This window comes from Macaca mulatta, chromosome 4, assembly GCF_049350105.2.
Source record: "Macaca mulatta isolate MMU2019108-1 chromosome 4, T2T-MMU8v2.0, whole genome shotgun sequence".
Taxonomy (NCBI): domain Eukaryota; kingdom Metazoa; phylum Chordata; class Mammalia; order Primates; family Cercopithecidae; genus Macaca; species Macaca mulatta.
The window spans coordinates 126,719,213-126,736,360 of record NC_133409.1 but is presented as its reverse complement, the minus strand read 5'-3'; the positions used below and the strand labels follow the sequence as shown (position 1 = coordinate 126,736,360).

The window sequence follows — 17,148 nt, the reverse complement described above, 5'->3', positions numbered from 1 at the left end:
ATTGTTATAAGCCACAGAGGATATGGGGTTGTGTGTTACAGAGTTTAGACATACTGGCTAATTAAATCTGATTCTTTGATGTGCAGAGATTGAATCTTGTGTTTGCAATATCTCCATACATTTAAGTTAAAGGAGCTCTCAGGGATGATTATGGAGGAGGACTGGGGCTGGAGAAGAACACTGGCTTCCATAATGCTGTCTTACCTTTCTGTGTAATTTCTCACTTTTCCAGATGCTCAAAAGTCTGGCATCAAGAAGAAAAGCATAGATTCAGAGTTAAACTTCATTTTGTTTTTAAAATAAACATGAACCTTTAAGGAAAAAAATAAACTACTTCTTATATCATCTAAACATAGAGCTTTGTTTATATATTCATTCATTCATTCCTGTATTCACTAATTCATTCGTTCATTCACAATTGAGAGTGGAAAGTGTCATCCGGCAAGATAAATGAGTCGGAAGACATGATTGTTCACAAGAAGAGTAAAACAAAATTTTTGTTCAAAGTAACTTAAATCAACACTGCTGCAGTATAAGTAAGTTATCAAACTTCTACAGCAAAACCACTCACTTGATCAAAGCCTTGGATTTCCATTTCCAAAGGCCAGTGCTTTCTCAGGACTTTAAAGTCGGGCCAATATAACTAGAGTAAAACTATAAAGGTGTAATGGCAGGATGTCTTTCCAACTCTAGGAAATGATGCACAGTGGCTCTGAATAACTCAACATCATCACTGTCCTTTACTATTCCAGAAAAATACATCCCAGTATATTCCGTATTATGTGAATCTCATGTTCTGTTTCATGTGATACCTATAAGCTCTTCTGTCCAAATTCCAATTCCTTTTTTTTTAAGTTCAGCTGTGATCTATAGTTCATTCTGTTAAGTCTTTTCCATAATCCCTCTGTTTCATTTTATGTATACACCTTCAGTGCTTCCTTCCCTCCCTCACATCCTAACACCTTCATTTAATCGCCTCTTAATCATTTGCCTGAAAAGTAAACCTTCCAGTCACTTATTGTTTCCTTCCAGATGCTGCTGTTGAATGACTCCCCAAGGGCTTCACCTAACATTCCATCCATGTTCATTTGGCTGTGCAGACTGTGATTCCAGCACACCAAAGCTTTTAAGCTCTTTCTTTCCAAGAAAACTCATAGCTAACACCATTATTTCCTCACAAAAACAGCTAACATCTGCAGACTGAAACACCAAAACAAAGAAAAAAAATTTGCACACTTCTGCTAAACTTGGATGCAAACTTTATCAGCCATCTTAGACAATAAATCAATGTTCTGCTTTTCAATTTCTAGTACAAAATAAACCACAGTGGTTGATGTCAATTTCCCCTCAAAGGAAGAGTTAACAAACAGGTTATAAGTGAACTAAGCCTCTATTTGGAAAACTAATCTCTAACACAATTCATCAGGTTGTTCAATTATGTTTAATTTTATTCTGTATATTAATAGTTCATTTCAGCAGCATTATTTAGTCAATTCACTAAAATACCCCTGCATACTATATATTATAAACAAATAGTATGTAATGTTTATCAAAATTATTTATTCCCAGAATATTCTCAAATTAATAACAACTTGGAATATATCTAAACTACATTATCGTACAAAAAAATCATCTTTAAAATTTTGATCCTTTTTGTCCTACAATCTCAGGAAATTCAGATTCCTTATCTAAAAGAAGGAAATAAGGGCCCTACAAGTAAAACTGAGAAAAGAAACCGAAGCTGCTAATTCCCAGCTGTTTGCTATATAGATCATAAGGCCCTTTATAGACTTATTTGAGAATATTTGTGTTATAGTTTATAATTTTTTCCATCATTTAGTTTACTGGATGCTAAGAAGATCTACCTGGAATGGTCTGAGTGAAGAAAGATAATCATTTTCACTCAAAAATGGGAGTGGTATGAAATGAAATGAAAGAAAATGAAAGAAGAAAATAGAAAGTGCTCCCCAAACTATGGATTTAGAATAGATAGTAACATAAAAATTGGAATCTAAATTTTTATATTAGCTGCATTATACTGACAGAAGAATTGTTTAAATCAATTTTATAGCTGATAGTGGAGAATCTACCCTATCAGTGCTTTCTCATACTTACCCAATTTTCAGTGGTTCCTCTCAGTTCCCATTATACCAATCTCATACACAAATGTCCTTAATTGCTGCAGTTCCTAATTTATCTTTGACCAACTCATTACTTCCCCTTGAGAGCTCTAACTCCAAGAAAAAAAATGCTTTGCTATACTACCATTTACCCAACAATAGTAAATATGTCCATATATAAATATATATATTCATATACATAAACCTACATACATAAAGACACATTCATATACTCACAAACATATTTGGATATGGATGGTGTCAATTTCAGTGGATATGTGTATATGCACACACATGGTGTTATATAAGAGCAAGAACAAGTCTATAAGCAATAAATGTTTGCTCTTATGAAAATTATAACAACTAAAATTTATAAACACTTGGAAAATATTCAAATGCTTAGTTGATAACTAGTAAATATATTTTCCCAACAGAAGTTATCCAGGAATTTTCATTATGTATATGAAGTTTACATTACACAATATTTGGTATAAATGCAGTAATACATTTTACATAAATTTGATCTTTTTGATGACTTTGAGTCAACTATTCTCCTATTAGTAACAACTTGGAATATATCTAAACTACATTATCTTACAAAAATCATCTTTCAAACTTTGATCCTTTTCGTCCTACAATCTCAGGAAATTTGGGTTCCTCATCTAAAAGAAGGAAATATCTAAACTACATTAGAGGCTTAGTTCACTTATAACCTATTTGTTAACTATTCCTTTGAGGGGAAGTTGAAATCAACCACTGTGGTTTATTTTCTTACTAGAAATTTAAAATGACTTATGAATTTTGTAAGGAAATTTTATAGACTGAAATTATTTTGCTATTTGATAAAGAGGAGTTAGTATTATTCTAATCAGATAATTTTCCAGATTCCTATTAATAATACCCTATTAATGGTTAATATAGTATTTTGTATATCATATATTATTTCATTTGTCCCATATGATGTAAGTTGCAAATTGAGAGCAAGTATGTTAAAATAATACTACTGCCCTTATATAACACTTTTTAATTAAGACAAATGATTGACATTTTATTTAATATATTATCACTATATCTTTCCCAACAAAAGGTCAACATCTTTACACTTTCTTCAAAGAGCAAGTAGATTTAAGGGATCCAGCTCTCTAGAGATGAGTATGCAAGCTTTATGTTCCATCTTTCTTAGTTCAAGTTTTCCTTTCAGTATTTTCTAGAACATACATTTAGCAGAATTATATTAAATTAAATATTAAAATATTGTCATAAGGGAATGGGGGCTAAGTGATAGCAGACATTCATGAGTGAAACCTTGAATAACTACATCTGTTTCTCCACAGGTCTTGAAAATGTCTTTTAGACACAGTCCTAAAACTTAGGCAAGCAGAGTTCCAAATTACTCTCAGCTTTAACATTTGACCAGGCCCACAGTTTTCTGTAAAATGCAAGGTTTGAACTGTCTCCTATCATTTTAAAAATTAAGGAGTTATCAGCCCTTACATCAAAATTCTCAAAAGTAGAAATTGTGTCTAACAAAAATAAGATTCATATTTTGACTTCAACATTTACCTATGCTCAGCTTCTATTTCACAGTGAAATAAATACGAGATTGAGTAAAGAATTTAAAAAGTGAATGCCAGACTCTGTACACCCAGTGGGTTACAGATGTATGAAAGTGGTGGCAGAGAGCCACTCCACTTCCTTCAAGATCCAAAAACATTTGGAAGGAAAACTCAGAAGGAAAAATGTCTGACAGACATGTTCTCTTTGGGGCTTCCTGCTTCATTGTTTGCCAAGCTTCCTAGACCCTCTTGCTTCTTAATAAAGTTCACCAAAAAGACTTTATGAAATGCTGATTTCATAGAATAAAACTTGTGTTAAAGGCGTTTTTATGTAGTTGAAGTTTTCTGCCATCTGCATTTCTCTACTTCACAAAATCAAGGAAGCGTGACTTGGAAAGTTACAAGCATAAGGTGACATTTGAGGCGCTTACTATTGGTGGAAAAAGGAGCCCGAACACTGAATCCTAAACCGGAGACCATAGCTTAGACATTGCAACAGAGAAGCTGCTTAACCCTGAGGGGATCATTATACCCTTCAATGTTTCTACTCCTTCTCCTGTAAACCAGTCATGTGAACATGCATATTGTGCACTGTGTGAATTAATAGAAACACAGATACAGAAAAGAAATGAAAAGTTGGAATCTAATTTCTCCGATCTTTACAACAGTAGCCAAGAAAAGAAACAAATAGGCTTTTAAATTTTCTAAAAATGCCACCAGTATTTAAAAGTAGGCATTATAGTCTAATATGAAAAATCATAAATAAGAACTAAAGCTACTAATTTTACTACTCAAAGATATATTTGATGTAATTAAATGCATATTTTGCCAATCAGAAAGGCAGTTAATTTGGCTAAAATCACCTGAAGTTTAATACCAGAAATGTTGGCTATATTTACTTCCATAAACATTTAATGAAGACCTAAGTGTTTATGTCCTTGGGATAACAGAAAACTAAATAAAATATAGCCACACCCCTTAAACAGACCTCAACATAGCAGTGCAAATATTATACGTTTAATAAAGAGATATTTCATTCTATTCAACTATATTGTAAAGGGACTATGAAGAAAACAAGGACGGGTATCCTAAGTACTATGAAAGTACTGAGGTTGGACCCTGGGAGAGGTGAAGGATACAAAAGAAATACAGTCTCAATACTTTTAAAAAATGAGTGAACCTCCAAGCTCATCAAATTTGAAAGAAAACATATAAAACAATTTATAAGATTGTAGGGTAGGCCGGGCGCGGTGGCTCAAGCCTGTAATCCCAGCACTTTGGGAGGCCGAGACGGGCAGATCACGAGGTCAGGAGATCCAGACCATCCTGGCCTACACGGTGAAACCCCGTCTCTACTAAAAAATACAAAAACTAGCCGGGTGAGGTGGCAGGCGCCTGTAGTCCCAGCTACTCGGGAGGCTGAGGCAGGAGAATGGCGTAAACCCGGGAGGCGGAGCTTGTAGTGAGCTGAGATCCGGCCACTGCACTCCAGCCTGGGCGACAGAGCGAGACTCCGTCTCAAAAAAAAAAAAAGAAAAAGATTGTGGGGTCTTAAAATTATTTTTTGTAAAGTGATAGATTAGATAGATGGATGAATACAGATAATAGTTACAGATTTATACGTATTCTATACACATAAACTCACACACACACACAACTAAATGAATAACTCCCATGATTTTGCTCTGTTAATTCCACCAAAATCATCAACCATCTTGCTCTGAATAGAAATGCCTTCTATCTATCTGAATCCCACCTGACCCTCACATCCACCTTCACCACAAAGATTACTATTGTTATCACTAATTGAATTAAGCTGAATTAAAACAAGTTTATAGGCTTGTGTTTTTAAATGAATTGCAAGAAACAATAGCAAGGAAAAAAATAAACGTGATGTAAATAAACAGCAGAATGGAAAAATTAGCTTTCAAAGGAACACAGCAATGAAGAATGAAAATGTGGCCTGCGCCATGCCCTTGAGATAGAAACTCCAGGGGTCCTCTTTCTCATAACACTTTGCCCCTCCTCTTCCACAGTGATACTTACAGTCCTGCTAGCATTGAAGTGCCAGAACCCAGCTCTTCTCTCTCAACCAGGGAAGTAAACCTCAGTTCCCTATACTAAAATGTTTTGGAACTCACAGCTCTGGTCCCTTCATTATCGTTTAGAAACCATAGCTTTTGTTTGTTTGTTTGTTTATTTATTTATTTTTCAGAGTTTTTCTATTCTTATTATTGGCAGTCATATAAACTACATGGTGGAAGAAACATTTTAAAAATATAAACCTCCATGAATCTAAATAATTCTAAAAATCATCTTCACATAAAATTATTTTTATGGTCTGATTTTGGAATGAATGTTTTGGGAACAAGATTCACTAATTGGTATTATTTTCTATAAGAAAAAATGTAAAAATTGGCTTGTAAATATGGCTACAGCTGAGAGGTGAAATTAAGGACACCTGAGTTTTCATTTAGGACTAAATTGTGATCACTTAGGCAAAGGAAGATTGTCCAAAAGGGAAGCTGGCAACCTTCTGGCAATTTAAAGATAATTTCCTGCTTGCTGAATGATAATGAATGATTAGTCTCCACCCTGTTGAAAAATAATCCAAAGTTCAGAAATGGTCTCATTTAAATATCCCTATGTATGAGATCGAGACCATCCTGGTTAACATGGTGAAACCCCGTCTCTACTAAAAAATACAAAAAACTAGCCAGGCGAGGTGGCGGGCGCCTGTAGTCCCAGCTACTCGGGAGGCTGAGGCAGGAGAATGGCTTGAACCCGGGAGGCGGAGCTTGCAGTGAGCTGAGATCCGGCCACTGCACTCCAGCCTGGGTGACAGAGCCAGACTCCGTCTCAAAAAAAAAAAAAAAAAATAAATAAATAAATAAATAAATATCCCTATGTAATTGTTCACGAACGATAATAAAATCAAACATCTGTAAGCACAGGAAGATAATCTTGATGCCTGAGGAAGGTAAGTATATTAATAAATAGTACAAATTCTGTTTAAAGGCATTCAAGTTTACTTATATTTTAACTGCAGTTTCAAACAAACAAAATATTTCAGGGCTTATACTGGGCTCACCTAGGCTGCTAATTTGCAACTCCTACGTAGACTAACAATACGCAGTCAGAACAGTGGTAGGAAACCGGGATTCTAAACTTTGTTTGCATTATTAGGGCTTTAAGCAGGCTGGACAATCCCTTTCAAATATGAATTTCTATAAAAATGATAGCCTCCAATATACAATTTTGCTTTGTATCTTTTAAAAAAACATGGGTCGTATGAGAGTGACCCATGAAGTTATGGGTTTACACAGTCTAGCCCCTTGATTAGGGAAAGTAAAATGAAACACACACACACACACACAAACACACAAAGCTAAACTTGGAAGGGGATAGACACGGAAAGAAGAAAGGGTCAGGGAAAGTTATAGCACAGAGTGAATAAGCATAAAGAAAGCCAGAAGACTTGGAGGAGCTCACAGCTAATGAAAAAAACAAGAACATAGAGTAGGGGGAGGGAAGGATGTGAAAGCCAGCTGGAATCTGAGAAAGCAAGGAATACAGGAGCCAACAGAAATCCAAGGACAGAACGTATTGAAGATTGAAGGGAACAGGAAATTTATTGGAAACCAAGTTGTTTTTCCTTTTGTATCCAATGCAATTCTATTCCAGGCAGAACTCTAGTCTCAACCTCAAAAAGGATAGAAGGGAAGTCAAAACTCATAGCAGTCTTTTTTCATGGGTAGGAGCCAGGAGCTCTGGAAAGACAGATTAGAGGAAACATGACCCTTGACAGCAGATATAGGGGTAGAGGAATAGCAGCACCATCCAACACAGTGTTTACTAAAATTGGGTTAAGTAGAAGTAAAGATAATTGGGCTCCAACTCAGAGCTACTGAATCAAAATTTCCTCTATATTTAATAAACACTTTAGGTGACTGTTATCACAAGAAAAGTTTAGGAAGCACTGGTATCACGGTAAAAATTGCAGGCTTTAGAATTAGAACTGCCTGAGGTTAAATCCTAGCTCTGCAGTTTATTAGCTGTTGATCATAGGCACATTTTTTTTTAACCTTTCTGAACCACAGTTACTAAATCTGTAAAAAGGATTATTGTAAGGATTAAATGAGTTATTGGATGTAAACAGGTAGTGCCAGGTTCATATTGAGCATTCAGTAGTGGTAGCTGTATAGCTACAAAAATCCTTATAATAAGCGACTCATACTAAATAACATATATGACTTGATTAAAAATAAAGAATAAGGAGGGTATAAACTGGATATATCTCTTATGAAACACCAAGGAACACACAGAGACCAAGACACACTGCCCTGGGATTCTGGCCTTGTTCTCAGCATGCACTAGCCAGCCATTTCCCTTCAGGAATCAAAATGTGAACAGCCTTAAGCTTTCCTTCAAAAGTGCATGTAAGTCAAGTCAAATTAAAGGTGGCTTTAAAAGCTAGATTCTTTGTGTTTCAGAGATAAGGACTCTCTTAAAATGCAGTAAACCCAGGACTTGGCCGAGGATGAGATACCCAAAAAGACTCACAGCTACCTCAAGACTACCAAGATTTACTTATTTTACAGTCCAGCTTTCTTTACTCATTTCCCAATATATTATTCCCAAGAATCGTCTACTCCTTCTGTAGAACCCTGCACAGTCTCTGACTTTCCTGTTATAGTAAGATTCAAGTCTTCTTTATTTTTCCAGCTGTAAACTCAGCTTCATACTTAAAAAGTTCTACCACATTCGCAGTCTCTTTACTGAACAGTCCTATTATCTCCTAGTCTTAAATGAGGTCTCAATTACCCTCGAGGATAAGGCACCTCTCCTGTAACCCTTTCAAGGAGAGACTGCTTAGTCTCCTGTTCTTTGCTTAGTGACTAGAATTAAAGAAGGCATCTTTAATTTCTGTTACTTCTTGAAGACTCCCACTTCTTTTTACTAATTTAAAAGGCCGTGCTTTTGGAATCCATGTGATTTGGCCATATAGTCTTTATCCCTGCTTGATGATTGGTATCCTTCATATATCAAGGCCATTAGAACTTCTTTCACCATCATTCCCTTCATCCCAAATCCTGACACCATTCTGCAGTGTATTCAATGTCCTGGTGGACCTTCCATCCAATATTTGGTTTTCAGTGAAATTCATCAGACTTTTACTCCATTCTGACCATAATCTATATGGTCATAAAAGGGGCATATTATTGCTTGTGGCAGCTCACCTATTAAGTCTGTGACTACAAATACTGCATTAGTCCATTTTCATGCTGCTGATAAAGACATATCTGACACTAGCTAAATTAGAAATAAAAAGAGGTTTAATGGATTCACAGTTCCATGTGGCTAGGGAGGCCTCACAATCATGGTGGAAGGTGAAAGGGACATCTTACATGGTGGCAGGCAAGAGAAAATGAAAGCCAAGTGAAAGGGGAAACCCATTATAAAGCATCAGATCTCATGAGACTTATTCACTACCACGAGAACAGTATGGGAGGAACACCCCCATGATTCAATTATCTCCCACCAAGTCCCTCCCACAACATGTGGGAATTATGGGAGCTACAACTCAAGATGAGATTTGGGTAGGGGACACAGCCAAACCATATCAAATACCTATCCTTTTAACTTTCTAACTTTATTGTGCTCATGATTCAGTCTTTAACCTCAAGTAAAAATTACAAGTCTTTGGAACTCCCTGCCTTCACCTCAACTATTAGAAGCTTTACATCAACAAAAAGAATCATGGTAATACGCCTGGTACATGTTATTTGAAGAATCATGGTGTAATAATGAAACAATCTTTTTCTCAAGATAAGTGAATTCATTCTTTAAAATATATATTTTGCTCTAAAAAATAGTATTGATTTAACTGTAAAATAAGAAAGCTGAAAAGGCATAAACAACCTTAAAAATAGGAAATGTAAAATAGTGAGTGAGCCTGATAGATATGGCAGAAAGTAGGATAAACATAATAGTCAGATCAAACATGATTAAAATTAAATTCATCTAATTAAAGCTAGAGAGTAATCATATAAGCAGCTTATAAGACATACATTTAAAGCAAAACAATAGAGAAATGGATATGTATAGTCTTAAAGCACTTATTTTTTAAAAAGACTAAAATCAAGTGAGCTAAATGTTTAAAGAAAATTAAAATATTAGTCTAAAAAAATAGAGAATAATTTTAAAAAAAAAGAAATCAGTTGCTAGCACATCATCCATATGCATAAACAGATACAAACATATACAAACAGTCAAGAGGATAAACAAGCCTACAAGATGCTTCTGAGTAAAGTGATAAACTGTAGGAAGACTTATAGAGAGAGAAAGAGAAAGAGAATGTACCCAAATCAGAAAGAGACAATGCAAAAGATTCAAAAGAAAGGTAAATAATAACAAGAAAATACTTTTACCAACTTTATGCTAATAAAATGAAAAGATTTAATATACATGTATGTCAACAGAGATAAAATATTATAAAGGAACTACTTTAACAAATTTTATTAAACTATTTTATTAAACTATCAAAATTTTATTAAAGTACATTACACATAAAGAGGGAGTAAGTAGTACATTGTTCTTCAAAGAGCAGATACTAAAATTGGGCATAATATTACTTTTAACATTATTTAAAATATGTATTCATTACCTTTATAACTTGTTCATCATACTAAAAACCATTTGGAATAGTCATTTTTTCCATACAATATTTTTCATGAGGCAGATAATCTTTTTATTCTTTCTCTGGAATTCAAATTGGTAATCTAAATAGCATGTATGCTACTTGGAATATAACAAGTTCAAGTGGTATGGTAAATGAATATATTTTTACAAATTAAACTAAATTGCACAATTGGTATTTTTAAATTTAATTTCCTTATTATATAATCTTTCAATAATGGCTGACTAGCTTGTTCACAACAAGCCTCTCACTGACAACAACTATATTAGTTGGATAAAATATTAATGAAAAACAATCATTTAATAGTCTCAGAAATTTGGTTAATGAGTATTTCAGCAACCAATATACTATGCAGGAGAAAAAAATAAAATGGTGAGCCCAACAGTCAGCATAACTTTTCTTTTGGAAGCATTTGCCAATTCTGTTTGAGCCACTGAGAAGCTGAGAGCATTAGATTCTCCAGGAGCCTTGCAAGGCTAGAGTGGAAATAGTTTGAATTCAGGTCTCAGCAAGGAGAAGCAACCCTGGTAAACATTTTAGGTTTTAGTTAGGACCCCTGAATGACTGCAGAATACAAAAAGTAAGGAGGAAGAGAAAAAAGTCAAGCCCTCACAAGTAAAGTAGGCTAAACCTCCCATCAGGTAAGCACTTGATTAGCTTAAAATAAGTTATCTCTACGCTTATTGTTTGACAACGCCAAAGAGAAGTCCCACCTGGGGACAGTATTATTCAGAGTCTCAAATTATGTCTATAATTATTTTCATACCAGGTGTCTAACATATTATTTAAATTTTGTAGGTATACCAGGAAGGAAAATACATAAAACAGACTAATTGGAGATCTGGGTACTGGAGTTGTCAGACATGGGATCTAAAATAATTCTAATAAATATTCAAGAATTTATAATACAATAGAGAATTGTGGCAGAGAACTAAAGCCTATCTTTTAGAAATCATAGAAATGCTTTAACTCAAAATATAATAACTGAAATTAACTCAATAAATAAGATTAACAGCAAATTAAATGAAGCTGAAGAAGAAATTAGTGAAATGGAATATAAATGAGAAGAAAATATTCAGATTGAATATGGAGAAAAAAGAAAGAATGAAAAAATGAATTTAAGAAATAAATAAGGCTCAGAGAAAGTTCTAATATTCTTCAAATTGTAGGCCTAACTGGAGAGGATTTAAAAGGAAACAAGAAACAGAAACAACATTTGAAGCAAAAATGGTTGAAAAGCTTCCAAAATGTGAAACCCAACAAACATCAACTGATAGATCCAAGAAATGTTGCACATCATTACCCAGATGAATACAAAAGAAAGTATGCGTAGACATGCCATAGTCAAACTATTAGAAACCAAACACAAAGAGAAAAGAATGAAAGATAAATTATCATCAAAGGACCAAAAATAAGACAAATAGCTGATTTTATTGTATCTGGCTTCCACTGTATCTGTTGAGAAATCTGCATTTTGCACTGCTATCATGTCTTTTAATTTTTTAGATAAAACTTACATTTATAGTAAATATTCATTTATATTTATAAACATTATGTATGTGTATATATATATACATTAGTGTACGTGTGTATGTAATTTCAAACAAAGAAAAACTGAAAAAAAATAAATATTAGTACTTTTTTTACTAAAGAAAATATTGAAACAAACACTTCTGGTTGAAGGGAAGTAATCTGAGGAAAAAATGGAGATGAAGAAAGGAGAAAAGAGAAAATATGTGCATAAATATAAATGGATATTGACTGTATACATATGTATTGTAAATATAACATATAGATAATACATGAAAACAAAAACATAAAAGGCCTAAGACAGAAAATGAAGTTAAAGAGTCATATTTGTATTTTTAGTAAGTTGTAGTAGTACTAATATATTATTTTAATAAGCCATGTTGTATGTTGATATATTATAGACAGCAATTAAGAGTATAGTAAAAAAAAATGTATATCACTAACACATCAATTCAGGAGAAAAATGAGAAATTAAAATGCAACATGATTTCAAAAGAAGCTGGAAAAGAATAAAAAATGGTAAGGAGACAAAGAATACATGAGACAAATAGAAAACAGTATGATGGCAGTTTGGTCCCTGTCTGAAAATTCCTCCTCAATCATCCTAAGATATTTAGTAAATGTACTAACAACTACATAGTTGCAAGCTAAAAGTATAGAGTTACATTATCATCTGATTGCATTTAAGCAGAAATATAATATACATTTAAATTCCAGAGACCCTTTAGCACCAAATAACTACATTGAATCATAATTTTTGCTGACAGCAAATGTAACATAAAGGATCAGAATTGAATGTAAAATAACTATAAATTTAATCTCACATAATCTACCATTTTATTTTAGAAATATAGTAGGTTTGAAACATTGTTTATATTAGAATTTAGGTCCTTGGAAATTTTACTTTTGCAAAAGGGCATTAATATGTGAAGAGATTTAGTTATTGCTTAAGGAACACTTGAAAATCAAAGGGGGATCGCTTCACTAGGAACCTTAAATTTAATCAAAACTTTAAAACATACCAATTAAGCCAGTTTCGTTATACTCTTTTTAACAGAGACAACTACAGAAAATAAAACATGTCCTAAGAGATAGCTTGAATTATGGAATGAGCAATTTTAACCTCTTGGTCTATTAAGGGAATTTTCTGCAAAACCATTTTCATTAGCAAAAACAGAGACCCAAATAATTTAATTAGTGGACCTGTGATAGAATAAGCCTTTCATTCGTATTTACTCTCTTTACATTTGATAGTATTGTTAAACTTCCAATGTGTATATGTTTATATATGCATACACATAATATTTAATTTAATTCTAATAATTCATCAGGTATATACTATCTCTAAAATGTAAGCTGAAAAATGAAGGTCTGGCCATGCTGTTGCACACAAAAAACCATGGAATAAGCTGGTAGCAGGAAAATATCAAGGTTTTCAATCTTCTATTGCATACACAGAATTATTTCAAAATACAGAATTTTCTGTCTGTTCTAATTGCAAATTATTTCGTATCACAGGAGTTAGGTTTATTCATGATTCTCTCTGCCAGATTCAACAATAGAGAATTAGTTAAGCTCTCCGCTGTCTTGACAGCCTCCAGAAACCATTTTTACCTCATCTCTCCATTAAACTACTAACAAAAAGGTAAGAGAAAAACAGTAATAATATTCACCAATTGGTGCTAAGACCAAACCCTATTTATACCATGTCCTCATTCTCACTGATTTTCTATTCACTTAGCAAATATATATCATGATGCTACAGTGTGCCAATCATTTTGATGGACCTTGAACAAATGCTAAGAAGAAGTTCATGGTCTTCATAGGTTGGTGATGCTTATGGCCTATAAGGGAAAACACGAATTCATTTGTTCATTCGACAAGCATCACTGGCCATCAAAAATTAGCCAGACATTCTGATAAGTGTTGAGAATCCTGTGGTGAATTGCTTCCTTACTTTTACTGTGCTTAATATCTACAAAGTAATTAAATATCAAGTAATCATGAAAATAAATATATAATGTATATTATCTATAACAAATAGGTTACTATGCAATAGAAGTCTAACAAAAGCTGCTGGCATTGAGAGTCTGGGAGAGATTTCACGAGAAGGTAACATGCAAGTTGAGGGCAGAAGATTAATTAGAAGTTAATTTGTTGAAAATAATATTCCTAGCAGAGAGGAAAGTAAGCAAACACTGTGGTTCCAGAGAGAACACAATTTATTAGAGAACTCAAGGCCACTGTGGCTAAAGTGGCAAGAATAAAAAAGAATAACTTAAGATGATGTTACTGAGAGATGCAATGAAAAGATCATTTGAGGTTTAGAAAACCCATTAAAAGTTTTGGTGTCCATTCTTAAAAGCAATGGAAATTCATAGATGGTTTTGAAACATGGAAATAGTATTATTTTACTTGAAATAGGGAACATTTTCCAACTAGCTATATAGACAATGGATTGAAGAGGGATTCCTGGAAAGTAAGAAGACTACTGCAACAGTTCAGTCATACATATGAGAGATAATGCCATTTTAAAATTGATTGGTGCAGTGAAGTTAGGAAAATATATTTGAAAGAAATTCAGTGAGTAAAATTGCAGGACTCAGTGATAATTTGGGTGTGAGGGAAATGAAAGAAGATAGTTTCTGGTGTATGGCTCATAGAACTGAATGAATTATAATGGCATTCCCTGCAATAGGAAATACTGGAGAAAGTCCAGTGTTGGAAGGAGTAGAACATTAATAAAATTTTGAAAATGTTGAGTTTGAGTTGCTTTTGAGATACTCAAGCGATGATGTCAAATGAGCAGCTGAACATCTGGACTGGAATTCAAGAGAAACACAGGAATGTAAGTCTAGAAAACAAATGGTACCCAAACAGCAACCAAATCTGTGAGTGTAGATTGTCGCTCACACTCACACTAGGAAGAGTGTAAATAGTGAGGGGGCATCTGGATATTTACCCAGTGGATAGAAGCCACCGAGCCTGCCAAGGAGACTGAGAATCCAGAGACATAGGGCTGAAAGCAGTGAAGGTTTATTAGAACAGAAATCTAGGAAGATAAATTTCAAAAAGTCAAGTGTCAGATGTCAGTGCTGCTGTGAGTTCAAATAGGATGAGATAGAAAAAATTACAATTCAACAGTATTGGAACTAAAACAGAATTATTTTTAAAAATTCCTGCTAACACAAAAAGAAGCATAACTCTGGAGGGAGCAAACAGCTGAACCAAAAATATATATTTTTTTAAATCTGTACTTGAGAGACAAATACGAGTTTTCTAGGCAAAGCAGTTGGTAACTAAAAAGGTAATATATAGAGAAGGCTAATATTTCTTCAGAAAGGGCCAAAAAAGTCATTAAGCTGATGAATGTTCCAATATTTTATTTCTCGGGAATCCTAGTCATTTTCATTTAATCTGCTTCCACATCTTAATAGGGCAAAAGAGACATCCTTACCTGCAGCCAATCTTCTATCATTGTCCATAAAACCCACAAAACGTGTACATCAGAAAATAAAGAGGGAGAGAAAAATAAAATATTCACTCAAAAAGAAAAGTCATATAAAGTCTCAGACTTAGGAAATATAAGTTAATGGTTCCTGATTAAATAACAGACCGAATTTAAAAAGTCAAGAACATGAAGATAAAATTACATCAGGAAGGTCAAAATAGAACGTAGGAAAATTAAATAGACATGTTAATATGGGGGAAGACAAAGGATAACTTTCACCTCTACCACTGTCATCAACAGGTTTTGAGTTAGATGACCATGGCCATCTTTTAAGTAACGAGAAATAAAATATCTTCTAAAGACTGAATTCCAATTTGTAGAGATAAGATTGCAATTTCACATATGATACACCAAACTGAGAATACATAATAGAAAATGAGTATCTTACATTAGAATAGTTGGTTTAAATCCACATGGTACAATTATGCTTACTGACTAAAATATTACAATAACAGAATTTATTTTGTTCACTAGTCAAATCAGAAATAATCTTGCATCCAGCACCTGTAATTCAACAAGAAGTCCCCACACTGCCCCTCCTTTATTCCATGTTTCAACATTTTCATAACGATTATCAGTTATTTAATATTTTGTGGAACTTTAGATTTTCAGCTTTTTTAAGGAAAAAGTTAATTTCTTTATACACCTTTTCTTTATTTATCTGACACTGGTTGAGAGTGCATTAAATCATAAGTATATGAATAATATTAAGTTGCCTATTGTCTTAACATGGCCTTTCAGGAACAACGTGGGAATAAACTTTAGTCTGAAAGTGCTGTTATTTACGCTTTCTTTCAAGTTTGTTGAAGCACAGATACATTCGGGATAATTAATGCTCTTGATGGACTATTTCAACCTACTGTGTCTTCTTAACCTTCTACCGGTTTCATTCCTTTTCTGCCTCACATTGTGACAAATTTGTCCTCTTTGTTACACAGTACAAGGAGTACTGAGAATAAGGGCAGTACCCTTGAAGGAATACCTGTGAATACAAATTGTATTACGTAATGCATCCCTTTCCAGGAAAACACAGAGAAGGAATTCTTTCCTTTAGGCGACCAGCAAATGGTCACAGGCAGGGATTTTGCTGGGTCTGATCTGTAGAGGCGGGTCGATATATTCACCGAAGAGAGATAATGGGAAACCGTTTAAGGGGTGCGGCCTAACACGGCAGAACTGCTGCGGAAAGGGTCCTGGGGTGAGGAGGTGACATAAAGGGAGGAGAGCACCAAGAGGATGCAGGGAGAGAGGCTGGCTGTCAGTGCGCATGAGGGTAGGGACACCCTGGGCCGCGAGGTGGTACCTGCGCGGGGTCGAGCGCCCCTGCCACTGAATCCCCGATCCAGAGATGCTCCCGGAGAAGCTGTTGGTAGCTGAGGCAGTGCTTCACCGCGGATGGCACATTCCCCATGGCGGAGCCTGGGGCGGCAGTCGGGAGGGGAGTGAGACTGGAGGAGGATGAGGGGCTGGCACCGCGCTGGGAAACTACGCCAGCTCGGGAGCGCGCACCTCCTGTGCACGGGCTGTGAGGACCAGCGCTGTTCCGCGCACTGCGGCGGCGCCGAGAGGGCGGGTAGCAGGGCGTGGCAGGTGGCCGCGCCCGGGGCAGCGGGTGCGCGGGGCACCTGCGGGAATCGACAGAAATACCGGACTCCTGAACAGGAGAGAAAGGAGCTGAGCCAGAGGATGTTCAGGGTTGGCTCATTTTCTGCACTACACTGAGCGCCCAGG

At 34.9% G+C, this 17,148-nt stretch overlaps 1 protein-coding gene across 2 annotated transcripts in view; it reads right to left on the bottom strand.

The window, feature by feature from the left end:
* HMGCLL1 (3-hydroxy-3-methylglutaryl-CoA lyase like 1) overlaps nt 1-16,877 on the bottom strand; it is a 146,616-nt gene extending 129,739 nt beyond the window's left edge. The window contains exons 1-2 of one of the 2 annotated variants that reach the window (XM_001105003.5): nt 16,721-16,877; nt 14,869-14,958 (exon numbers count right to left, since the gene is read on the bottom strand). In XM_001105003.5, coding sequence (XP_001105003.3) covers nt 14,869-14,958; nt 16,721-16,828 — 198 coding nt within the window. In that variant the 5' untranslated portion in view covers nt 16,829-16,877. The remainder of the gene's footprint in view (nt 1-14,868; nt 14,959-16,720) is intronic. The other variant, XM_002803774.3, reaches the window with a different exon arrangement.
* Nucleotides 16,878-17,148: the final 271 nt, after the last annotated feature.